The sequence below is a fragment of the Sorex araneus genome, chromosome 6 (assembly GCF_027595985.1).
Source record: "Sorex araneus isolate mSorAra2 chromosome 6, mSorAra2.pri, whole genome shotgun sequence".
In the NCBI taxonomy this organism is placed as follows: domain Eukaryota; kingdom Metazoa; phylum Chordata; class Mammalia; order Eulipotyphla; family Soricidae; genus Sorex; species Sorex araneus.
In genome coordinates, this window is record NC_073307.1 from 17,297,222 (window position 1) to 17,325,019 (window position 27,798).

The 27,798-nt window shown below is 39.2% G+C and overlaps 1 protein-coding gene across 2 annotated transcripts; it reads left to right on the forward strand.

The window, feature by feature from the left end:
* Positions 1-449: 449 nt before the first annotated feature.
* Positions 450-14,302, forward strand: YIPF5 (Yip1 domain family member 5). 2 transcript variants are annotated; one of them, XM_004611094.2, is made up of 6 exons: positions 450-608; positions 1,134-1,244; positions 8,347-8,516; positions 9,468-9,613; positions 12,382-12,563; positions 13,643-14,302. In XM_004611094.2, the coding sequence occupies exons 2-6, from the start codon at positions 1,144-1,146 to the stop codon at positions 13,803-13,805; spliced, it is 762 nt and encodes a 253-aa protein (XP_004611151.1). In that variant the 5' UTR covers positions 450-608; positions 1,134-1,143; the 3' UTR covers positions 13,806-14,302. The 2 variants fall into 2 exon arrangements, with proteins under 2 accessions (XP_004611151.1, XP_054999458.1); XM_055143483.1 differs by having other exon boundaries at positions 591-608; positions 8,351-8,516.
* Positions 14,303-27,798: the final 13,496 nt, after the last annotated feature.

Below are 27,798 nucleotides of genomic sequence, written 5' to 3' on the forward strand. Positions count from 1 at the left end.
CACTAACTTCTGGCTTGTATTCATCATACTTGCCCCAGATGGGAGCAGAGATGTCATGTTCTTTGCATCTGATGTCACTAAATGAACCTTTAACAGCCACATCTATAAAAGAATAATCAGCATTCTAAGAATTAAATACATATAGATTATTTGGCACAGAATTTTTAAAATTTTGAATTTCTAAGGGACCCTGGTTCTGTCACTGGTGAAAGAAACTTCTGAGCGCAGGCGCGCCTTCCTCCAGCCCGCCTACCGACTAACCAACAACAACCTGCGCTTGCGCTTTTCCATCTCCACGTACCCGCAGAGACGGAAGTATTTCCGCTCTTCCCATTGGCCTACCACTGGACCATTCAGAGCTGGCAGATACTGCGCATGCTCACTGTTAGCTTCCTGTTCTCCACCCGCCTACTCCTCGCGAGATTCCGGTTGCAGAGCCGCGTAAAGAGGTCCACTACGCCTGCGCGAGCCGGAGCGTCCCGGAAGCAGTTCTTTGGCCCTGTGACACGTAGCAACCGGGGCAGTTCAGGGTCTGAAAGTGAGTCTGGGGGGCATCTGAGGGGCTGCTGGAGCTCCTGCCGCCGCCGCCGCCGCCGCCTCCGCATTTCGTGAGTGTCCCAAGCCGGTTCCCCGCGTTCGGCTTCTCCCTGCACCTCTGCAGCCCGGCCTGAGCCGCTTTTCGGCGCCGCGCTAGGGCCTCTTGCCCAGACCCTCGCCCCCCGGAAGCCCCCTGCAGTGCCGCGGCGCTGCAGAAGCCAGCCCTCTGCTGCCAGGCTGCAGGGCGCTTGTCGCAGGGAGGAGGCCGCGTTGTCATCTGGTAAAGCCCTGTCCCGAGGTGAGGAAGCCTCTGGACGGTGGTTCCAGATTTAGAGCCCCGTAGAATCCACCCTCGACCCTGCCCGAGTCACCCCGGCCTCTTGAAGTGGAGGTGCCTTCCCGTGCCTTGCCTCGGAGCCTGGACCTTATTTCCTAAGCAGCTGCCCATCCCCCGAATTCTAGACCAAGTCTTGGGTACCTTCTGGGGGGCGGGGCTTGCTCCAGCGGGTTGGAATTCTGTACTCGAGCTCCCGCATCTGCACGGTTTGCCATTTCTCATCATCATCATCATTATTTTATTTATTTATTTTTTGCAGACCGGTTGCAATGTCAGGTTTCGATAATTTAAACACGGATTTCTACCAGACCAGTTACAGCATCGACGACCAGTCACAGCAATCCTATGATTATGGAGGAGCCTATAGCAAGTAACTTCACCTTTTTTAAACCCCCGCTTTTTAACATCAAAAAACAACACCTCAGATTTGTAGTGGAAGTGTGTATCCGGAATGGTGGTTCTGTCGGGAGCTGAATGTGGGAGCCTGTGTCGTGTCGGGGAAGCGGGCTGTTCGTACCCTTCCAGCCTTCGGGAGAGTTCGGGAGAGTTTGAGTGCCGGGACAAGTGTTTGATCTCCTCTACAAAGTTGTCAGGTGTGCTGTGGGTGGGAGAGTTAGCTTGTGGAGGAACTGTTTCCTTACGAACAGTATTTTCACATCGTTTACTGTATGGCATGTCTGTAGGATGAGTTAAAAAGGAAAATATTTTGCTGTTTTAACGGTTTTATCTCTTTGGCTTTCATACTCGAATCATTTCCACCACAAGCCCGAGATGGAGCTGGAGTCTTCCTTATGTATGTAAGGCAAGAGCTTCAACTCTTCTCTCTCTCTCTCCAGCCCCTGACTTTTAGACTTTTGTCAACGTTAACTGAACATATTTGATGACACTGCTTGATATAAGATCCTTACTATGGCTTATCAGTTGACTTTGATTTAGCATTGCATCGTTGTTTTTATTGCACGTCATGCCAAAATCTTACGGCCCTTACTCTCAGGTTGCCAGTTGCAAGTTGAAAGCAGGTTTGCTCAAACCCTTTAGGTTTTGAAATGATTCAAAACAACGCTCCTCCCCAAATTAGTTTTTAATGGTCCTTGGAATTCATGGCAAATATATTCTAACTGAAGGTTTTCTGACCATTCCTTTTAGGACACCCATGCTTTATTTCTTCAAGTCTTAAAGATAAACCTTATCAGATGCTCAACCCATCAGTTTCCTTTACAAAGGTTTACTGAACACTTTTTTTTAAGAAGATTCAGGATCCCTTTGCAAATCTTAGGAAAATTATGGCCTCATTCTCAAGAAATTATATACATGCACTCAAACGCCTATCTAAATATACTTCTAGCTTCAGATATTTTTTGTGTCATCTGATATTTATCTGTGGACTCTGAATTAAAGGCCTCATGAAGACTATCTCAGAATAAAGTCAATTGAAGGTTGTGTTTCTTGTCAGCCTGAGAGAACAGTGTAGTACTTCAGAGTGTTTGCATTTTCAAATTTGAATAAAGTGACCACAAATAAAAACAAGCTTAAAAAAAATCAAGTTAGCTCTACAGCATGGTCTAATTGGGGTAAGCTGTGCATTTTACAACCTACAGACCCGTGGTCTTCAGCCTTGAGTCCACAGGGCAGCCCTGGTCCAAGGGTGTTGAAGGATTGAGAACAGCTGCTTCTCACTGCCAGTCAGACTGGAGTGCAAGATAGGTGCTGGTCCACAGGCATAAACAAGATGAAGAATTCTGCTATATATGTCTTGAGCATATTTGATGTGAATTATCTCTGGCTTCTCCCTTACCCCCTTAGAACTTAACACATAGAAAAGAGGGAGTGACGATGTAAAAAGTTTTTTCACACTTTCTAATGAATTATCAACTATAGACCATTGAGGATTTATCTCTGATCAGTTAGTAGGGCCAAATTGGGAATACTATGTTAAGGAATTTCCATTTATTTAAAATCTGCATTTTTGTGGTAGTTCTGTACATTAAATGCGCACATAATCTTTGGCTTGACAAGAACTCATCCAGTGAATCCTTACTTATAGCAGCAACAGGCTTTTGAAAACCTCTCATGTACACTCCTGTTTTTCACCAGGATGATCTTAATTCGGTTCAGTGGAACTATTGCAGTTGATTTGTAACCTCATCAGTTTATGGTCCCTGCTATCCTGTTCTGTTTGTATCACTTAAATGTGAAGCCTTACACTTTGTGTCTCATTAATTTTTCAGAGTAGTTGTTTAAATCTTTTCTGAACTATTCTTAGGATTCTATTTCAACCTGGTCATGTATCTATGAGTTTTAGTTCAGTACTTCACTGTAGATGTTTATGCGAACATGCAAATAGCATGTTACTTGGTTTGACTTATCTTATTTGTCTTCCTTTCTGCATTTGCCCTTTGGAAATACCTACACTTTGTAACTTCTGTGGGTACTTCACATGTATTCATGCTTTCATATAAAAAAAAAGTGACCCTTTGATCTTAATCTGTTGAGTTAATGAATGCCGTACTGGCCAGGTCCCTTATGTTATGATGCACCTTTAAAAATATAAACTTCCAAGCCCCTCTCTTTTAGTCTACATCATATTTGTTTTTGTTTTCTGTTTGGTTTTGGGCCATACCCAGCAGTGCTCAGGAATTACCCCGGGAAGTGTTCAGTAACCATACAGTGCTAGGCATGGAACCCACGATTCCCAGATGCAAAGCTTGTGCTTCTGTCCTTTAAGCCATGTTTCCAGTTCGAAGTATCTTTTGTTTTTTTGTTTGTTTAACTTTGGGGGTGGGGGGAATGGACGGCTGAACCATGTAAGTGGTTCTGAAGACTTCACCCCCAGCCCCACTGATGGCTATGTGGGTTGACACAACTGTGGTCAAGGCAGGCATTTTTAACCCCAGTAATTCTCTGATCTTGAAAGTATCTTCTCACTTTTGACCCTACTGATAGTTCATGGAATACCTGAGGATTTTCGTTAACTTAAGTAGCCAGTTCAGTGTGTTGAGACTTTGTGTTTGTTGTTGGTAGGAGTGTTTAGTGTTCATGAGACTCAGGGTTTGCTCTCTGTTACCGTAGTGCTATAAATGTGATTTGGATTGTTAAGATCACGTTTCCCATTCTCTGTTTTAGTGTCAAGTCAGCAGGGGCTAATTGGAAATTTTCTTGAGGAAATCTTGCCAAAAAAGGAAAATTAATACAATTGCCTTGTACTGTCTTTCTCACCTTACATCTTGAAGAAGGAATGATTGTACCATCTTTGAGGCTATCACCTGCTTCTGATATTCCTGTTCCTTGCATGGCATATGTGGGCCTATGTCCGAAGTAATACAGTGAGGACTACAGAACTGAGAAGTTAGCTTAGGCGATCTAACACATGCTTCTCATGTGCAAGACCATTTCTAGCACATATGACCTGCACTCCCCACCACTTGGTGGGTGGTACCCAAACTCTTCTGGTACTGAATTGTTAGGCCCTCACCTAGACCAGCAAGGCATGCACTATTGAAGTTATCCCTATAAAAGGGGATAAAAATAGAAACAGTGAGCTACCGACTCCACAGGTCCTGTGATATTTTTCAGGAATATTTGGTCAAAGCGGTTTCCATAACAGTACTCAAATATCTCTTTGGGTTCTTTGACATTCGAGGATATTGCAAAAGCAGTGGTTGATAAAATGCCCAGGACCCAATTATGAATCAAGAAGGTGGAATCTGAGATTGTTTTAGTAACCATTATATTCTGATCACCACACTTAGTTGGTAGCTGAGGAACCAGTTTCATTCAAGAATGTCTTTGATGAATTAGTAGAAATTTCATTATTAAACCTCGACGCAGGTACAAACAGTTTAAAGTTATTTTGTCTGATTAAGTGCTGGAGCATATCCCTTTGTGTGTGGAAGGCCCTGGATTCACTCTCCCAGCACTGTACGTGAGGGATGTCCCTGGCGGCCCTGGAGCAGAAGTGGGCTCCTCCACTGCTATAAATGGCCTTCAGCTGAATTTTGATATAGTGTTAAAAGTAATCACTGTATCACTGTCATCCCCTTGTTCATTGATTTACTCGAGCGGGCACCAGTAACGTCTCTGTTGCACTCAGCCCTGAGATTTTAGCAGTCTCTCCTTACTCGTCTTTCCCAATGGTTAGAGGCTCTTTCAGGGTCAGGGGAATGAGACCTATTGTTACTTTTTTTGGCATATCGAATATGCCACAGGTAGCTTGCCAGGCTCTGCCATGTGGGCGGGATACCCTCGGTAGCTTGCCGGGCTCTCCAAGAGGTATGTATATATCTCTTAGTTATATACTAGTTATATATTATATATTAGTTAAAAGTAATATGCTATTAAAACTGTTTTCCAATTACTTGTCTGCAATACATGATTTTTTTTTCAGATGCTTTAAAATCACAACTTTGCATCTAGAAACGGAAGTAAAATTTTTTCCTGTTTGTATAAGCCAGGTGTAAATGAGATGTCAAAAATATTACAGAGTTGTTAAGGCATTTGCTTTGCATACTGCAGACCCGGGTTTGATCTCCAGCACCACATATGGTCCCCGGAGCATTTTCAGGAGTAATCTCTGAACATAAGGGATTATGGCCCAGAAACACAGGGTAGGAAATACAGTGCCACATTTTTTGGTAATTAAAAGAAAAATCATAAAAATTGCCTAACATAGTATTGTTGCTTTAATGAGTGGATATTTTAAACATCTCTCATTGATAGCTATATCACACATAAATTGCTATAATTCTTTTTTTTTTTTTCCCGTTTGGTGAAACAAGAGGTTTTTATTGAAACTTTAAGATGTGAGGGAACAGAAAGGGAGAATTACATGTTCGAGAAGTACAAAGGCTTCTCCATAGAGTGGAAGAGGCAAGCGAAGAAACAGACAAGCAAGCAATATATATGCTCAAGGGAGAACACAGGCTTACAGGGCAAGCTGTAAATCTTGATAAATTATGAGTTTTCCTGTTGTTTTGGGGCCACACCCTGCTATGCTCAAGGCTTCCCCCGGGCTCTGTGCTCCTCTTATTACAATTTTTTACAGGTGCGAAAGCCTTTGGTTTTTATTTGTGGGGCCTCCTCAGTGATGTTCTGGAAGGCTACTCCTAGAGGCACGTGGCCAGCTGGGCAGTGGTTCAGGCCACGGTCTGTGGATATGGTGCTTCTTGATGCCATACCCCCGTGGGTTCAGGAGACTGCAGGGATGAACCCGGAGGCGTTGGAGGTGTTGAAAGGCCTGTGGTGATGGGGTCGAATCTGGGCAAGCTGCATGATACTGGACCAGAGTTTATCATGAGAAAATGCTTTTCCCATTTCCAGTCCTCTTAAATAATTTTAATTACTATTATAGATAGTTATATAATATATACATAAATTAAAACTTGTTCTAAACATACACATTTATATAATATGTACATATAATGGCTGGAGCGATAACACAGCGGTTGGGCGTTCCCCTTTCACACGGCCGACCTGAGTTCGATTCCTCTGCCCTTGGAGAGCCCGGCAAGCTACCGAGAGTATCGAGCCCACGTGGCAGAGCCTGGCAAGCTTCCTGTGCGTATATTGGGTATGCCAAAAACAGTAACAATAAGTCTTTAAATGAGAGACGTTACTGGTGCCCACTCGAACAAATCGATGAGCAACGGGATGACAGTGACAGTGACAGTACCTATAATACATGTGCCTGTAGCTAAAGACACGCAGAGAAACCCTGAGTTGTACAGTCACAATGAGCATTTATGGTGTACACTGAGCTTTGGTTAGTTTCTTCCCCAATGAATATTTCTTGATTCTGTTCCTTCTTAGTATGTATTAAACTGCCTCATTTCTTTTTTTAATTGTTGTATAGTAACTTGTGCCCATGACATGGTATATTTACTGGAAGCTGTTTATATTGTTTTGACTTCCTCTCTTTCCTGTTAAAAGAACACTCGGCCCAGAGAGCAAGCCCGATGGTAGGGCACAGCTTTGTCTGCAGGATGCCTGTGTCTCCACCCAGCCGGGCTTGGTTGCTGCTCTGATTTTTTGTCTTCTCTTTTAAATAAAAATTTCACTTTGTATTCCCAACTATGTAATTGGATTAGTACCAAGGTAGTTAAGTCACGTCCTAAGCTGTGGAGTTAATAGGTGTTTAGAGACACTGCATCAAGTTTTTTGTTGTTGTTGTTATTCCTTGTTACCACTAAAATGACTAATGATCACTAAAGTAGCCATTTTAAAAATGCAGAAATTGCTGAAGTATCAAATGAGTTAATTGGTGCATAGCTACTTTGGAAAATCAAAAGCTCTATTTAAATGCAAAGTGTATTAATAATGTTTTGTTGTATTTAGAAAGCTTCCACAAAGAGCAAGCTTGATTTTTTTCTTTACCTCTAGTTTGAAATGGTTTTTTTTCAAAAGCTTGATTTTTTTGTTTATACTCTCACTTGAAATGCATGGTTGTTCTTAAAGAGATTTATCTCCTTGCTACTTAATAAGACATATTACAAAGCAAAGAAGAATGAATTTGTAGGCCCAAAGAGATAATACAATGGGTGAGGCACTCACCTTGTATGCGGCTGATCTGGGTTTGATCCCTGGTACCACATATTATACCCCTGAGACCTGCCAGGAGTGATTCTAGAGCACAGAGTGAGGATTAAGCCCCATGCACAGCCAAATGTAGAATGATTTTATATTAAATGGAAACCTAATTTATAGCAGAAAATTGTATTATATGCAGTATAAAGTCTGCCGTTTAAAATTTTCATTCATGGTTTTAGGCATGAATTATTTTACATACTAAGGAGAAAATATATGACAGGAGCAATAGCACAGCGGGTAGGGCATTTGCCTTGCATGCGGCTGACCCGGGTTCGATTTCTCAGTCCCTCTCAGAGAGCCTGGCAAGCTACCCGTGGCATATTGATACACTAAAAACAGTAACAAGTCTCACAGTGGAGACATTACTGGTGCCCGCTCGAGCAAATCAATGAACAGTGGGAGGACAGTGCTACAGTGCAGTGCTACTAAGGAGAAAAAAAAAATAGAATGAAAAAGATTTATTCATCCCCTTACAAAATGCCTAAATTCTAGTATAAGTGGCACATAAGATTATAAGATTATAAAAGATTATAAAATAATAGACAGCCTTTCATTGTAGATAATTAGTTTGATCTTAGTAATCGTTTATCCACCATCTATAAAAATGGGCCCAGTAGAACAGATAGTGTAGTGGGTATGGCGCTTGCGTTACACAAGGTCTCCAGAGCACTGCCTAGATTGATCCTTGAGCGGAGTCAGGAAGTTCTGAGCACCCCTGCTGGGTGTTGCCCAACACCCCACTCCCTGAAGTCCAGGTGAAAGGGCAAAGTGGATCCTTACAAATTACCTAAGATTCTCTGTGAGAAATATCAGTCTCTGGGGTGGAGAGAGGTGATGGAGCTGATCTGTGAGTGTAGCATGTGAGCGATGTCACTGCTGCTGATTTACAGGCAGTATGCTGGCTATGACTACTCACAGCAAGGCCAGTTCGTCCCTCCAGACATGATGCACTCACAGCAGCCGTACCGTGGGCAGATTCTCCAGCCATCTCAGTACACTCCAAGTACTCCTCAGCCGTTTTATGGAAACAACTTTGAGGATGAGCCACCTTTATTAGAAGGTAAGGGATTGGTTGCAACATTTGATAGTACTCTGTAGTTTTGAATTCATCAGTGAAAGTCTTATATTGGATAAAGTTATCCTTTTCTTTAATAGAATGTTTTATAAAAATCTATCGTAAGTGATGCATTTTCATTCTTTTTTTTTTTAATATCACTGTGAGATACAGTTACAAAGCTTTCATGTTTGAGTTTCAGTCATACAATGATCGAACACCCATCCCTCCAGTAGTGTATGTTTTCCACTATCAATGTCCCCATTATCTTCCACACTCCCCCCCATACATTTTTAAACAATATGCATGAAGCCATATAAGGTACGGGGGCTGGTTTTTAATAAAAGGATAACAAGACATCTTTATAAGTGTATTAATAGGTGAGCATTGATTTTACTTCCGATTTTTTTATCCTACTATTGAAGAATTGAAAGGAAGTAGCATTGGATTGATTATTCTACATGGACTGTGTTTTACAGGAAGATAAAATAGCGGAACCAGTCATTTCACTGAGAAATACAATGGTTTTAAAATGGGTAACATTATATTTTTTAATTTGGAGTCCCTTGAAAATCTAATGAGAGTTATACTCTCCTCAGAAAAGTACATACACATGCATAAAGACATAGATTTATTTGAATACAGTTTTTTAGGGCCTTCAGATAATTGTGAATCCCCAAGAAGAAGAATCCCTTTTTATTAAAACCATTCGTATAGACTTTGTTCTACAGTCATAACAGAGATTCTTTTTCATTATATACACACCTTTTCCCAATTCAAACCAGTAATTGGACATCTATAAAGTCCCCCACACAGTTCAAGATCAGAATTGAGATCTCACAAAAATACCTCTGGAGTTTTGATCCTCTTTTGATACTGGTTTTCATTTCAGCAGATTTTGTCTGATAAGTTAAAAGTATAGCACTCCTGATTGATCCTTAATTTCTTTTCTTTTAGAATTAGGTATAAATTTTGATCACATCTGGCAAAAAACATTAACAGTATTACATCCCTTGAAAGTAGCAGATGGCAGCATCATGAATGAAACTGATTTGGCAGGACCAATGGTGTTTTGCCTTGCTTTTGGAGCCACGTTATTACTGGTAAGGTTTTAATTTCAATTTTAAATATGAGATTGAAGAGCAACCTTTAAATCTTCCTCCAAAATCAGTTTTTGACACCAAAAATCTCTGATATGTTTTGCATGTTACTGTATTTGTATGTATTATATTTATTCCTGTTCATTACTTTTTCATTACTAATAATTGACGGACTTCAGTCTCTCATCTGAAGCCCAGTTTTTACTTTTTAAAGGTTGATTAATGTTAAGCCTACTGCTCTGATTATGTGTGTATATTTAGAAAGAATGGTTTTGTGTGTGTGTGTGAGAGAGAGAGAGAGACAGACAGAGAGAGAGAGAAGAGACAGACATACAGAGAGAGATCTTCAAAGTATGAAGATTCTAGCATAATGTCATGTGTTAGAGGTGTTGGTTGCTACTTTCCTGATATATTATTTTTTGTTTTATTTTTATAAGTTCACAATATTTGATTACATTTAATATTCAAACACCAATCCCACCACCGTTAAACCTTCCCACCACCATATTTTGAATGTTTCTATCCCGAACCCCAACCCTGCCCCAAAGCAGAACCGAAATCATTTATTTTGTATTGTTTTGTTGTGAATAAACCTCTGAAAATGCTCCAAAAAACTTTCCTTCGAGGAGAGTGTGTGAAGGTTGTTGTATTTCACCCAGGGGCCATTAAGCCCTTCTATAAGAGATCACTAATATGTTATTAAGGGTTGAGCCTTGTGTGTTTTTCTTGATATGTTTTAACTTTGAATGAAATGAAAGATTCAAGAATGACAGATTTAGTTCTCCCATATTCAAGAATGTCAAGCATATTTGAAATTAAAAATTGTACATGAGATTGTTTATACTTGTTTTATCTTCAGTTTTTGATTTCAGAAAATAAATAATGTACCTAATGGGGAGGTAGAGATGGTTTAGTCAGCAGAAACTTCATCATCTTTGAGCAAGTCATTTGATTCCTTATCTCCCTCTGATAGATAGTACTCTTCCCTTGCCCATCTGAAAACACTGTTTTGGAGATTAAGCAAAACAGTTTATATGAAGGGACTTCGTGTGTTTTGGGGGCACACCTGGCTGTGATCAGGGCTGACTCCTGGATCTTTGCTCAAGAATCACTCCTGGTGGGCTTGGGGGTGCTGAGGATCATACCCAGGGTAGCCACATGCAAGGCACGTGCCCTGCCTACTGTACCATGGCTCCGGCCCCTATGTGGAAAAAACTTTGAAAGTTCAGGACACTCTACAGGCGTGAGGTTTTGTTTTAGAACATATATATTAGAACCTAAGTTAGACCACCAAGGAACACCGCCCAGCCTTTCCTAACCACTGCATTCTTAATCAGGCGTTGAGAACTAAGTACCGAGTCTAACAAAAGCCCCAAGAATTTTTCCACCTAACGTGATTTGTAGAGGTAATTTTGTGGTTTATAGATTTTAGTTTATCTATTTTTGGTGGCAGGGGAGGAGTTACCAACAGTGCTCAGATCTGTTCCCGGCTCTGTGCTTAGGAAGTGCTCCTAACGGTGCTCAGGGGACCAGAGGCGGTATGGGGTCAGACTCGGTCTCCTGCATGCAAAGCAGGAGCGCATCCTGTTGGGCCGTCTCTCCTGCTGCTGAATTATATATATATATATGTATATATATATACATATATATATACATATATATATACATATATATGTGTGTGTGTATGTATACTTTACATATTTACATATTGAATACTGAATATTTAATATATAAATGTATAACATGCATTTATGTATTCCATATTCAATATGTACATATATAAAATATATACAAATTTTGAATATATAAAACTCATTAACAGGAGAGATGGCTCAATATTAGATATGCCAACAACTGTAACAATAATGGGCCTCATTCTCCTTACCCTGAACAGGACAGGGACGAACGGAGACATCACTGGCGCCCACAACAGTGATACTGTGATACATTGAAAATTTGTCAGATCATATAGAACTTTGGGAAAGCTTCTCTCAACTGATTTGAGTGTTACAGTGACCTGAGCACATGTCTGTTCATGTAGCTCGACCAAGAGCAACTTGATACCAACTTAGCTGTTCTTTGTTGGTTGCCCTTACTGTTCAGGGATGTTTTTCATAAGACAGAACTTAGTTTTCCTTTGGGTGTAGGATTGTGCGAATCAACTAACAATTTGAAAAAATATGGGAAGAAAACATTTTTTATTGTATTTCTCTTGCCTGGTTAGTCAGTTTTCTCTCCCCTCCCCTGCTTCCTGCTTATCTGGTTTCCTATCTCTTAGGTCCTCTAATATGCACATAAAGTGAAACATGAAGTAATTTCTGCTATTAAAAAAAAGTAGGCTACATCTGCCAATGAGAGAAAATTGCTTTAGGGCAATTTTGGTGAAATTAGTTGCTTTCAAGTGATATTAGCAGTTATCCACGCATTCTGAATGATTTTCCATCTTGACTATGTAGTTTGTTTAAGTTCAGCCAGGTTCCTTTTTAGAAGTCTGCAACCGTAGGTAATCGTACCTTGATTTTGTGTCTTTTTTTGATCAGTTCTAAGCCAAACTCAGTACTGAAAAGTTGGAAGGCCAAATATCTGTGTATTGAGAAGTAGGTACAGTAAACTTCTTAAGAAAGATAAGCAATCTGCTTTCTATATAAACAATGAGTTTCTCTATATTCTACTGATTACAAATGTGGTATTTTCTTTTCAGGAAATAAAGTCCCCGTATCCCCAATAATGTATTTTGCTCCTTTAACCTGTTACCTTTTCTTTACCCACAGGCTGGCAAAATCCAGTTTGGCTATGTATATGGGATCAGTGCAATTGGATGTCTAGGAATGTTTTGTTTATTAAATTTGATGAGCATGACAGGTGTTTCGTTTGGCTGTGTGGCAAGTGTCCTTGGATATTGTCTCCTTCCAATGATCCTACTTTCCAGCTTTGCGGTGATATTTTCTTTGCAGTAAGTATCAGGGCTTTATTTAGGGGGTGTTGATTGACTAGTTCTGTGCAATTAAGATTCATCTCACTCTCGGTGTGAGATAAAGAACTGATTCAGCAGGCAGACTGTGCCTCTGTACGAGAACTGTGCTTCATGTTTTAGTACAGAACCCTGGAACTGAGAATAAATTTTAAAATCTTCTATGCCATTTCTTCTTTTACCTATGATTAAAAAATATATATGTTCACTGATTTTGTATTTATCATTAAATCGAACAGCTGTATTTTAAATTTTAATTTTGTGTGCAGGGAGGGAGGGAGCAATAATCCAGCAAGTAGAGAGTTGGCCTTGCACACAGCTGATCCTGGTTTAATCTCCCAGATCCTATGTGGTCCCCCAAGCACTGCCAGGAGTAATTCCTGAGTGCAGAGCCAGGAGTATGCCCTGAGTATTGCTATTACCCATAAAACATGTATGTGTATGTTTGTGTATATATGTACGTACGTATGTATGTATATGTATACATAGTTATATTTCAATGTGCATATATCATCTATTTGATAGTACAGATTTGGCAAGATGTTGCTTTGGACCAAAAAAAGATTTTACGTTTTTAATATAGAAACAGCCTCGGACTCTTATTTTTTCATAAAAATTGATTAATATTACAGGAAAAATTCTACTGAAAGAATGTTTTATAACCAGGTCCCGATTTTCCCCCATGGGACATATGGCTGTCTCTGGGGAGAAGGCTGCTTGTCAGCGGTTCTGGTGGCAGGATCCCACTGGCGTGTGATGTGTCGAGGTCACCACGGTTGCCGCTGCGGATCCTGCTCACGCACAGGCTTGCCTCTCAGAACTGAGTGAGGTGCCTTTAGACAGACTGTCGGGGTTAAGGAGCAAAATAATAGTTATAAATGGATTTTTTTTATTACACGAAATAACTCAGCCTCGTTGAGCAGTACGTTGTGGCATTTGAAAATAAGATCTTGATTATGTCTGCAGATGTCTGCATATAGATTAAAATGCTTTACTTCAGAGTTGGTTATTTTAGTATTCTTACATAACTAATCTATTGCCTTTCTCTCTGTTGATTACAGAGGCATGGCTGGAATCATTCTCACTGCTGCAATTATTGGATGGTGTAGTTTTTCTGCTTCTAAAATTTTTATTTCTGCGTTAGCCATGGAAGGACAGCAACTTCTAGTAGCATATCCTTGTGCTTTGTTATATGGAGTCTTTGCCCTCATTTCCGTCTTTTGAACTGAATTTATCTGGAATGTGGACATCATCGGGCCAAATACACATGAAGAACTTTGAACTCTTAAATCGGACCAGCAAACTGCTGTGGCACAACTCTCACACAGTTCTAACCTTTGCCTATTGGAGCAGTGGAAGTAAATGTTGTATCACTCTGTTCATTTTTACAGAACTTTTGAATACTATATTGGATTGATCTGCAGTGTGACTTGCTTTAAATGTTTGTGCTTATTCAAATAAGGAGTGCTATCTCTTTCCTTTAACCTTTGAAAAACATTTTTCCTTATAAATTACATTATGATGTTTATAGATAGATTTTTATCAACTGTGGGAGTTGAACCGCAGAACTGATAATCTTTCTGAAAAACAGCCCAGGCATAGTAAAGAAAACACAGACTTACTGCAGAAATATTTTTCCAAGTAATAAGGAAGGAAAAATTGCCTGTATCTCAAGTCACATATACTTGAAGCAAAAAATAAATAAATAAAAGTGATTTCGATGTAGAGTTTCATGAGTTTGTATTTCAAATTTGGACATTCATTTAAATTATCTCATGGTCTTTTTGCTAAAGTTTTGGTGATACAAGAAGTTCACAGTTGACCTTATTGCAGACATGAAGTATGTGTTGGACATAAAATGTGTTTAGACATGATAATAGCGTTAAATAATCCAGAGATCTAGATTGGCTATGTTAGTGATCATAGCTGGAAATATTTCCCAGGAAAAAGAAAATAACCTGTTATACGAAAAACATTTAAAATGTCACACTTGAGTTTTACAGTTATTAATATTGCAGTTATCAATATAAAATTTGATGCTTGCTAGTTAAAATTTCCCAATTTCAACTCTAATGTTTATTTTTGCTGAACATTATTCTCTGTCTTATTTAATTAATAATTATAAAACATTGCCTTATAACATTCTGTAGTCTTTAGGTATTCAGTAAAAATTGACAAGAAAAAAATCTCCAAACAAGACAAATCAGCATATGTATTTACTAATTTCAGTTCACTACTCAATGTCCAATTTGGTCTTTTACTGTAGAATTGACATCCAATTTACCCTGTTTATGTATTTCTGTTTCCTCTTGTGTTCAACACTTAATAGGCCTAGATTACTGTGTTTATTTTTATCTTTTTTATTTCATATGTTTGTTTCTCAGTATATCACATATGAGGGAAATCATACTGTGTCATTCTCTGTCTGGCTTATTTCACTGAGCATAATTCCCTCTAGGTCTGTCATTGCTATTGTAAATGGCAATGTTTCTTTTTATTTACTGACTATATTCTGTCACGCATACACCATGTTATCCATTGTCAGTGGGCACTTTTTTTCAGCTCTTTGCTATTGTAATTAGTGCTATGAAAAGGGAGTTGTCTGTATCTCTCCAAATTATTTTTTCTATTTTTCAGGTAAATTCCCAGAAGAGAGGTAATTGGATCATATAGTAGTTCTCTTTCTGCTCTTTTGGTAAATCTCTGTGTTGCTCTCTGTAATGGCTGCAGTTTATCTGACCACCTGTAGTTGCACGTTACCTTCTCTCAGATCTTTTCAGCACTTCTTGCCTTTGGGATAATAACCATTCTCATGAGTGTACCGGGATAGCTCATTGTTTGATTTGCATTTCCCTAAGATGGTGAACATTATTTATGTACCTGTTGGCCATCTTTATGTCTTTGGAGAAGTTTCTGTTCATATATTTTCCCATTTTTAAAAATCATGTTTTTGTTGTGTTTTATGAATTCTTTGTCATACATTTCCATGGGCGGTGTGGTGATGGCATTTGGGCCATACCCAGGTATGCTCAGGGATTACTCCTGGCAATACTCTGGAGACCATTTTCAACTCTTGGGATCAAACTTAGGTTAGCTGTAGGCAAGGCAAGCACCTTAAGTCTATATTGTCTCTCTAGCCCTTCATTGCGTGTGTGTGTTTTGTGTTTCATATCTTGCTACGTACCTGATTAGTAAATATCTTCCATTTAGAAGCATGTTTTTTTGTGTTTCGTGCAAGTTTCTTTTGCTGTGCAGAAGTGTTTTAGTTGGACCATTTTCTTAGGTTCTGATTTTGACTTGTATGTTCAGTTTATCTGGTTCATCCACTGTGATAAACAGTATGGAGAGTTCTCGGTGAAAGAAGAATTGAGTTGCCATATGACCCAACATTCCACTTTTGGTCTCAAACCCCAAGGCACACAAACGTTTATTCAAAAGGACATTTGCACACTATTTTTCAGTGCAGAGCACCTAAATAGTTCAGAGATGAAATCAACCTAGGTGTCCACCAACAGATGAATAGATTATGAAGATGTAGCATATATACACAGTGAAATATGATGGTTACAAGGAGTGATGAAATCATGTAATGTGCTGCTACTTGGATGGAACAGAACACATACTGAGTGAAGTAAACCAGAAGCAAACCACAAACCAGAATACTCACAAACAGAGTATTTTTTAAATACTCTGTTTTTAAACCAGAAGTAAACCACAAACAGAATACTCTCACTGATCAGTAGTATATAGATTAACTGGCAGGGAATGTAGCGTAGTAAAGCACAGATGCCTATTTAACCCTCTACCCATGGTTTAGGGAGAAGGACAGGAAAGAAAGTGGGGAGATGCGGAAGGGAAGTAATGAAGGAGGGCCCGGAGCCTCCGGTATACTGGTAATGCGGGGGAGTGGTATAGTTAGGATTCCACAGACTCAACAACACTGAAAACAGGTCCGAACTATAATCACCGAACTTGAAAAGGTGGCTGTCAAGGTCATGGGCTGTGGGAGTGGGAGGGGTCTTGGGAACAATGATAGTGGGGTTGGTGCTAGAACAGTATGTCTAAAACACACCTGTTAATAATTTTGTAAATCCTGGTTCTTAAAAAAAAAAAAGTAACAGTAGTCATAGGGTTACAAAAAGAAAAGCCCTAAGAGAAATTTACTTTGAGTTGACACTATTTCCCTTTGTTAAACTTCTTTGGTATTTGTGCTCACTTGCCAGAGAGTCTGTAATGTATCTTGTATGTTTATCGCCCCCACTGCCTTGTGTTGTTAACTGTTGAGGAATTGCCACTGGCCACACTCTGTTAAGGTTACAAGAAAACATGGGGAGGAAAATGGTGCCTTTTAAAAAGATTTTAAAAATAAATGCTGACTGACATTAATGGTTCTTTAAGCTAATTTTCAATCAAGGGGATTAGTATAAGTTATTTATTACATAAGTGTAATTTTAATCCAGAGATTTGAAGTCTCAAGTCATTTTCCTTTATTAATGATCTAGAGAAATATATACCAACTCATAATTTTTGCAGTTTTTTTACTTTATAAAATTGTTTTAGAATAATTGTATTCTAAAGAAGAATATTACTCTTTTTAGTAGGATTTTTATACCGTTTCCATTCATTTCATAAACAGTATATTCTTGTTAAGGCAAATATAGCGGATTTTATATGCTGTGAAAATGGATTATAGTTTGCTGTACTATACGCAGTTTACCTAAGGCTGTTTTCAGGAGCTTTATAACTAGGTTTATTTTTACTTTATTTTATTTTTTTATTGAATCACCATGTGGAAAGTTACAAAGTTCTCAGGCTTATGTCTCAGTTATACAATATTCAAACACCCATCCCTTCACCAGTGCCCATATTCCACCACCAAAAACCCCAGTATACCTCCCTCCCCCGCCCCCCCACCCCCAACTGCATAACTAATGAATTTCACTTTATTTTCTCTTTACGTTGATTACATTCCATATTTCAACACAAAACTCACTATTGTTGGAGTTTCCCCCCAAGAAAGACAGCCCTACTACTAAGGAAGCATTTGATAATTAGTTTTCCATTGCTGAGAAAGAAGAGATATGTAACCCCACTGCTCCAAGTACATAACTTTTTTTCTCCTTTTCCCTCTTCCTTTTTTTTTTCCTCCTCCTCCCCCTTCCCACGCCTCATAGTATAGTGGACGCCATGCCGCATTTCTCGAAAATGGGAAACAACTGGGAAAGAGGAATATTTTCTCTTTCTCAGCCAGCGTGAGGCTATGGCTTAGTTCACAGTCTAGAGAAATAGCTGCTACTTTGATTACTTTCAATATTTCAACAAAAAAACTCAGTTATTGTTTGGAGTTTCCACCCAAAGTCAGACCTGCTAAAAAGGAACCATTTCACATTGCTGACAGTTAAGAGATGTTAATTGTCCGCGCGATTTTGGATTTCTGTATAAAGTCCAAGGAAAATTCTGCCAGAAATTGCATAGCCCAGCTTACAGTCCCAGTGCATTGCTGTAAGAGCTGTGCTGCATGCCAAAATGTGTTAGAAGATCTCTGGAATCAAAGTCTTTAGGTACAGAGGGTCCGTTTCGCTCTCAGCAGCTCCGGATTTATCTGGGCCGAGGGCGTGCAGGTTACACCCAATTCCCATGATTGCCTAGGAGCCCCAAGTGTAAAAACCGTATACCTCTGGGTTAGGAGTCTTAGAAGGTGGCTCGCGCCACGTGGATATTGCTGCCGCCGCCATTTTCTATGCAGAAAAACGGTGGAGAGGAAAGATCCATCCCCGGGCAGCGTGGAGTTGTAGCCCAGCTCGCAGTCCCAGTGCATTGCTGTAAGGAGCTGCTCTGGATGCCAGAATGGGTTAGGCCTCTGGAATCAAAGTCTTTAGGCGCAGAGGGTCCATTTCGCTCTCAGCAGAAGAGCTTTATAACTAGGTTTAAATTTTAAAATGCCACATAGGCATTCTTTCTTTTGATAAGAGTTAAGTAAGTGGGTTGAGCATATGGCTCAGTGGTAGCACATTTATTTTGCATGTAGGAAACTTGGATTCTAGACACATGGTGGGAAAGAAAAGGGGGAAAAGAAAACCATGATCAGATAATAAGGTTTTATAAATCTTACCACTGTCTTCAGATACTGGTCATCCGATTGAAGATTTTTTTTTTTTAATGTGCATAATGACAACGGTCTAGAATGTATTATAAGTACTGTGCATTTGACATTTTATTGTAGATACTTTATTTATTTTTTATTTTTTATTTTATTTTTTATTAATTTGTTTTATTGAATCACCATGTGGAAAGTTACAAAGCTTTCAGGCTTAAGTCTCAGTTATACAATGCTCAAACACCAGTTCCTTCACCAGTGTACATATTCCACCACCAAAAACCCCAGTATATCTCCCACCCCCCACACTTGCCTGCATAGCTGATAAATTTCACTTTCTCTTTACCTTGATTACATTCCATATTTTAACACAAAACTTACTATTGTTGGAGTTTCCCCCCAAAAAAAGTATCCATACTGCCCTGCTATGGTGTGGATACTTTTAGGCGTTGCCCAACTCATATACTCAGGCTAAATAAAGACAATTGAATCTAAATTTTAAAACAAATAGCAGTTATGTTTAGAGAACTCGTTTCCTACCAAAAAGGGAATGTTTTCCTTCTGGAATTATGTACTTCTCTTCCCTCCAGCCTTCCACCCCATATCACTGTATCACTGTATCACTGTCATCCCATTGTTCATCAATTTGCTTGAGCGGGCACCAGTAACGTCTCCATTGTGAGACTTGTTACTGTTTTGGCATATTGAATATGCCATGGGTGCTTGCCAGGCTCTGCTGTGCAGGCGGGATACTCTCAGTAGCTTGCTGGCTCTTTGAGAGGGATGGAGGAATTGAACCCGGGTCGGCCCCATGCAAGACAAACACCCTACCCACTGTGCTATCGTTCCAGTCCCCCACCCCATATAAATAATAAGAATTTAGAAGTTGGGGCAAAAAAGTACCGTAGAGCTTAATGTTTTCCTATATCATACTTGTGCCTAACTATGGAGAATCGTGAGAAAACAAGACCACTCTGGGAGATCTGCCTAGTAGCTTCCAGAAGAAATTTAATTATCCAGATAATTTGCTTAACTTGCCCTGTGGGATAAAAAGAAAATAATGATATTTATCTTCTCAGAAAATAATGTTGAAAGTTTTCCAACAAACATAGCATTATATAGGTAATAGCATGAAGGATATTTACTGAAGAATTAACACTGGGATTAACTTTGAAAATGCAGCTAGATTAAGATTTCTACCCAAATAATGTCCTCTTAGGCCAACCACAAGCTATTCATTGATTTTTCTTTTGCTTTTGGGCCACACCTAGATGTACTTAAGACTTACTACTTGCTCTGTGCTTAGGGATGGTTCCTGGCAGTGCTCTGGGGCCCACACGAGGTGCTGGGAATTGAATTTGGCTGGACCATATGAAGGCAAATACCCTACTCACTGTTTTTTTCCCTTCTGACTCTTATGATGTTGTGATGTCATATCAGATTCCAGGTACTAGTTATTAAATTAAGTGGGGAAGATTTTTTTCATGCATCATAATATCCTTTATATCATGATACCCTTTTTCAAGTGTTGAACATTAAGAATGTAACACTTAGAATCAGGTGAAAGCACCTGATTTGAAAGTAACTTTTCAAAGATCGTTGTAGTTATTAAGAATATCACTTTTCTTCTTGAAATATAGGCTCTGAGGGCTGCAGTGGCAATAATGGTCTCAAAGTTTATTGACAATAGCCCAGGGAAGAATTTTTATGTTTTAATGAATAGAGAATATTTCATTAGCTTGTGAATCACATTTGCCTAAATAAGACCTATCATTACTGCCTGCAATTCAGGCTATTAATATTTTATACAAAAAAATTGAAATAATTGATTTTTAATTAGTCACTTTGTCACCATCCAAATTATTAAACTTTTTAATGCATTACTAGTTGAACTTTAATGCATTATTTAATTCATTAATAATTGTTCATGTAATAACTGGTAAGTTCGTAAAATGAAACATTAAATTCTTGATTTCTAGAGATTGGCAGGGCACTTAGTCAGTGTGTTTTTATATTATTATTATTAGTAAATGCTATCTTGGTTGTTGACCATAAAACCTGAAGACTAAAGTCTGACCTGGTTCAGCGCTGAGTTTTGTATCACAAATGGGAATATTTCTTCTACTCTTGTGCACAAAGTTCCCACTCTAGTTAATGAAGAACATTATCTGCTGATGGAGCACAGTGTCCTGTGTTTGTGAAAATAAATTAAAATGATTACAAACTCAAATGAGGACTAATTAAATACAGAGCTGTTCTCGCAGTTTAAAAGCACAAATATTTTCTTGAGCACATTAAGTTCTGAAAATCGGATATGACATTTTTTTGTGTGTGAGCTTAACTAATTAGGCTTAACTTGCATGTATAAATTTGGTTTATTTCTGAACCTTCCACTAAATCTGCTGATAGCTTGCAGGGTGATTAATAATGCATTAAGATATTTTAAATAGCTTTCAACATTGGCAGAGAAAGAATATAGGAAAAAATGTGAATTGGAAATTAGTAGAAACATTTTAGATGCTTGTAAATCACGCTTTATTTTTCTTTTTTACCTGTGTGGCTTACTCTAATTTCCCCTAAAAGTAGAAATAGCAATATGGTTATTTTATTTATTTCAAGTTAAAATATAATTCAAGGGCTAGAGCGATAGTACAGGGCACTTGCTTTTTTTGTCCCATGAATCCCTGGCACAACATGCAGTCCCCCCAAGCATAACGAGGGGTCACTCCTGAATACTGAGCCAGGAATAGCCCCTGACTACCATCAGGCACGGCCCCAGTATTATATGTGTCAGTATAATTAAAAAGAATATTTGTAACGATGCATTTACCGTTTTCAATTTTGTGAACTTTGATCATGAATTTGGAGGATTTGATATATTCTTTATGCACTAGTAGCTCAATTTTATGTGTCTTATTTTTATAAAAATGAAAATGTCTCTTTACATTTTTTAATGTAAAGAATTTTTTTGTGTTTTTGAGCTTAATGTAATTTATTACATTTCTTAATGTAATGAATCTGGGGGACCACAGATTCTTTATCATTATGATAAAAATTGATACCTCTATAGATCAGAATAAATGGTTTATTGAGATTCAACACAGGTGATACTTCAAAAACATACTAAATTTCCCAGTTTCCCTCACCTCTATTTCTGGCAACCCAATTTTTTATCTCTGGATTTGCTTATTCTGGACATTTTATACTTTTGTGTGCCCTTTTCTTTCTGGTCTCTTTCACTTAGCCTATTTTACATTATATTTAACATGTATATGTTATATATACATATATGTTACATACCATCATCATCATCATCATCATCATCATCCCATTGATTGTCGATTTTCTCAAGCGGTCTCAGTAACGTCTCTATTCATCCTAGCCCTGAGATTTTAGAAGCCTCTCTTTACTCGTTCTTCCCAGTGGTGCCACATTGGATGCTCTTTTAGGGTCAGGGGAATGAGACCCATCATTATTACTGGTTTTGGCATATGAGTACAACATGGGGAGTTTGCCAGGCTCTCCCATTTGGGCAGGAAATTCTTGGTAGCTTGCCAGGTTCTCCGAGAGGGAGAACTAGGCTATAAGATGTTGTGCAGCCTCTTCCGGGAGCTTGGTTTTGTAGTTTCTGGATGTTGGCCATTGATGGGATTACACGGCACCAGGGAGAGTTTCTGGGTGTGACTGCCTAGCTACTGGAAAATGGGGGACCTGGGTGGAAGAGGCCCAGTCCTGATCTGAGCAGGCTTGGAGTTTTGTATCACAAATGGGAATATTTCTTCTACTCTTGTAAGTTACATATATGTTACACACACACACACACACACACACACACACATGCCACCCCAAAAGCCTCCATCCCTCTTGGAGAGCTTGGCAAGCTACTGAGAGTATCCCACCTGCACGGCAGAGCCTGGCAAGCTACCCGTGGTGTACTCGATATGCCAAAAATAGTAACGACAGTCCTCATTCCCCTGATCCTGAAAGAGCCCCCAATGTGCCATTGGGCTACACTAGCACGCGACAGGGACAAATGGAGACATTACTTGTGCCTGCTCGAGCAAATCGATGAACAACGGGGTGACAGTGATACAGTGATATATATGCACACATAATTTTAACATCAAAATATACCTTATTTTTATAGTCACATATTATTATTATATGAGCAGGGGTTTAGTTTACTTCACTAGTCACCTATTGTCAAACAAATAGGGCCGTTATCTTTTATGGTTTTTGTGGGTGGGGGACCACATCAATGGGACTCTTGGCTTTGGAATCAGAGGTCACTCTGAGGACACTATATGATGCTGGGGTATGAGGCAAGTGCCTTAGCTCCTTGCACTCTCTCCAGTCCTGGTCTCTACCTCTTAAAACATTGCATGCTCTATTGGTTTGACATCTCTCATTATTAGGTTTCACGTATGTTTTTAATGGTGCTCAAATGGGCTGTTATAAAGAGAATTCTGAAAATTTCAATAATTTTACTACCTAATATTTTTTTAATGTGAGCGTAGTTTATTGTGTGTGTGTGTGTGTGTGTGTGAGAGAGAGAGAGAGAGAGAGAGAGAGAGAGAGATCTGTTAAAATATGAAAATTTCATCACTGTTTTTACAAGACATTGCTGGTTGGCTTTCAAAATTTTTATTGTTTTTATACTTAGGGAGTGGAAAGTGAATACAGCTAAAAGTGCATTCAAAGTGTGCTGCCCATGTCCCGCCTTTCTGACATACTTTTTTGGTTTTAGGCCCTCACACACCTGTACTTAGGGCTTATTCCCGGTTCTGTACTAAGGGATCACTCTTGGAGGAGCATGGGTAGTTATCAGCAAGGTCAGCTGCATGCAAAGCAAGCTCCTTATCTGCTCTGTTATCTCTCTGACCCCTGATGTCATTTTTATAGTCCTATTTCTATAGAGTATTGAAAAAATTCTGAAATGTGCTCATTTTAAGTTAATTTTTAGGACACATTAATTTTTTTGTTTAATTGTGTTTGGGCCATACTCAGAGATTCTTGGGATTCAATCCTGACTGTGTACTCAAGAATCACTCCTGGCAGAGTTTGGGTACCACATAGGGTACCAGGTATCAGACCCAGGTCAGCTTCATACAAGGCACCCATCCTAGCCATTGTATGATCTCTCATCCCCCATGGACATATTAAAATTTTAATCCTTTTTTTTACAGGTTACACCACTTTTGATTAAGAAAAATGTAGAGAGTAACTGCCACAAGTAAACGCCAGCGGGTGGCATATATCAATTTTTCACAGAGTCCTGCTTTGCAGGGTGTTTGAATGCACTGTTCAGGGTGCGGTCACATTCACTCAGTCATGACAGACTGTAGCTCACAGTTTACTTTTCCTTATATTTCTTTGTAAACTCTTCAGTGTTCTTACAGAATTTTTTGATGGTCCTTAGAGTATTCTTTAGCTCAGTTAGCTCAGATTGGGTGCTCAGGCCAGGGGCTTTCATCAGGATAGAAGACTTTCATCAGCAATAGAGGACTGAATTACTTGGGTTCATTTTTGGCTGCTGGTTCCAGTTTACTGCATTAATTACTGACAGGACTCCTCCCCCACTTCACCAATATTTGGGTGATAGGTCTTGTTTGAAAATGTGGTTTGAGCAAGTACTCTGCTGGAGAGTTTGCGTCGGTTCTCAAGCCCCCCTTATCGTGTGGAGGATTGTTAGGAACAATAAGCCCTGGCCAAGCCACTATAGTTGCTTTATCAACCGGGATGTTATAGAAGAATTTTGTTTCTCAGTTGTAGATTTCTTCAAATTCCTTCATCACCTACTGGTTCCTGTCTTGGATCTGGTGCTGCTCATGTGTACAGTTTTAATTTCTCTGAGAGTGGCTCACTATGCCCATTGAACTGAGCTCAGAGCATCCATCCCAGTCAATGGAACTGTCCATAACACTCAACTGGATGGTGCGCAATAGAATTGTACTAGTGTTTATTGGTAGAGATAAGATGTAATGCATAGTATCATTTGATAGTGGGTATGGTCAAATAAAGCCTCATCACCCAACTTTATTCTCAAGAGTTATTATTGACCATACTAACAATGAAAATGAAGACTAAAATCAACATGCAAAACTCAGACAGCTGTAGAATCCCTTCTGTTACATAAGTATGTGTTGAGCTTAAAGAGTTTAACTTTGTAATAAAAATATTTGAAATTTTTCCCTATGCCTTTGGCTTGAATGAGGCTGGTTTCTTTTAAATTTATTTTAGGTTAGCGGGCTGGAGTGATAGCACAGCGGGTAGGGTGTTTGCCTTGCACGCGGCTGACCCGGGTTCGAATCCCAGCATCCCATATGGTCCCTTGAGCACCGCCAGGGATAATTCCTGAGTGCATGAGCCAGGAATGACTCCTGTGTATTGCCAGGTGTGACCCAAAAAGCAAAAAAAAAAATTATTTTAGGTTAGGAAGTTACAATTGTAGTAAAATGTGTGATATTTATATATAAAATTATTGTACTCCACCACCACCAAAGTGCTTACAATCCTCCAACACGTCTTCTGTCCCATCTAGTTTTTTTTAAATGCCTTCCTCTCTTTCCCCACTGTTTGGTAATTGATTATATATTCCAATGCCAAAAGTTTGTAATTGTTCAGTACTGTACTGTCTACTCTCTTATTTTGACTCTACATTCCACAGATCAGTGAGACTATTTGGTATTTGTCCTCCTCTGACATTTCACGGAACAATACCCTCCAATTCCATCTACATTGTAGCAAACAGCATAACTTCATCTTTTCTCATAGCTGCATGGTATTTTACTGTGTATGTATACAACCTCTTAATGCATTCTACTTTTGTTGTACAATTGGGTTGTTTATACATCCTGGCTATTGTAATAGCTGTGCAATAAATGTGCGGATGCATATATCTTTTCAAATTAATGTTTTTGTGGTTTGGGGGTATATACTGAGAAGTAGAATTACTGGGTTACATGGGAATTCTATTCATATATATTTGTGAAACTTCCTTATTGTTTTCTATAGAGGTTGAACCAGACAACTTCCCACAGTGATGATTGAGGGTTTGTTTCTCACCATATTTTGCTGGAGTTGTTTAAAAACAAACAAAAACAATTCATGGGCCTGGGAAGATGACTCAAGAGTTTGGTGAACATGCACTGAATATGGATGCCACATATGTGAGTGTGTGTGTGTGTGTGTGTATGTCTGTACATATATGTGTGTGTGTGTGTATATAGTGGCCCTGCTCTATATATCAATCCTCTGACAACATGGTTTGTTTTGGGCTTTTTCTATAAAAGATTCAGTCATGTCTATGGTATAATAAGACATTAAAGTGCATCCCCAATGAAGTGAATGGTATTTCAGCATGGCTATCTCTCATTATTTACTTTGAATTCACATTAGAATTTAATATTTGACATTAAAAACATATATATATTTACACACTTTTATTCATATCACAAAAATAAGATAATTGTTTATCGACAAACCACAGATCTTCAATATTAACTAAGACATACTGAAGGCAGAACAGGAACTGAACTAACAATATGAAGGCAAATAGTGAAGTGAAGGTGACAGGGGCATTTGGGGCTTTAGGAGAATCAGCAGGGAAATTATCGAGAGAGGTTTTGCAAGAGTATTGATTGTAACAGTTATTTTGTGTTATATAAACAACTAAAGTTTTAGTATATCAAAATAGTGTAAAAAATCATCATCATCATATCATCATCCTGTTGATCATCGAATTTCTCGAGCGGTCTCAGTAACATCTCCATTCGTCCTAGCCCTGAGATTTTAGAAGCCTCTCTTTTCACGTCCTTTCCAATGGTGCCGCATTGGAGGCTCTCTCAGGGTCAGGGGAATGAGACCCATAATTGTTACTGGTTTTGGCATATAAATACGCCATGGGCAGTTTGAAAAGCTCTCCCCTGTGGGCAGGAAACTCTCAGTGGCTTGCCAGGTTCTCCCAAAGGAAGAACTAGGCTAAAAGATGTCACGAAGGCGCCGGGGGCAGTCCCTGGGTGTGACTGCCTAGCTACTGGAAAATGGGAAATCTGGGTGGAAGAGACCCAGTCCGATCCGAGCAGGCTTGGAGGTCTCAGCCCCGGGTCCCACACACCTGGGTTCCTCTGCTGGTGTTCCATTAGTGTCAGTATTCCATTTGTATGAATCAGAGTATTCCACTAGCATGAAAAATAATCAATGTTTTTAGGTTTCAATTGGACTAATTTCAGTACCCAGTGAGACTAAGGCCCTCCACTCCCAGCTTTAGGCTCCTGATCTGTTGAGAGACCATAGATGTGGTGGAGGGGATGGAGCCTGGACCCTCACCTTTCAAGTCACATGCTTGCTCAACTGAACTATTCTCTCAGCATAAAAATATGTCTATTCCACGTGTGAATCTTGCCATTCATTCCTATTTGGTGACCACATTCTAAAGTGAAATCGCAACAACACCAAATCCTCATGCTGTGGTTTGAGTTCTGAAATCAATCACAGCAATGAAGGTAAGAATTAGTCGAATAATCCCTGGGTGAATAGGCCGAGTAGGTGGAGGACATCTCTGTGGTTCTCACAGTCCAAACAGGCCCACAGCAAAGGGAAGTTCCTTTGGAAGGATCGCTGTGAGGAGCCTGACAATCCTCGAACTAATCCTTAGGCTTTTGTACTTGACAAAAATAGCTATGTAAGTCAATCTAGTAGTAGAAAAAAAATTGTAATGTTTTTATATCAATTTTATAAAGTAAGTCAATTCTAAACCAGTTGTAAGCCCTGATTTGCTGTTAATAGGAATATAAGTTGGTTTATCCTCCAAAAAATGAGTCTGGAGATTTCTCATTTAAAATATTTAAAATAGATCAACCATATGATAGAGTACTTCCATTCCTAAGTTTACATCCAAAGAACAGAAAAACAGCATTTCAAAAGGATATATGCACATGGATGTTCACTTCAGCACTACTTACAGTAGAATTTTGGCAAGAACCAAATGCCGAACATGAGATGGGTGGGTCTTTATCCACTTTCTTTAAGTTGGTTCATGCACACAAAGGAATAATACAGAGTGATAAAAGATGAAATCTTGCCTTCACAATAATATGGTTAAAATTGGAGGGGATCATG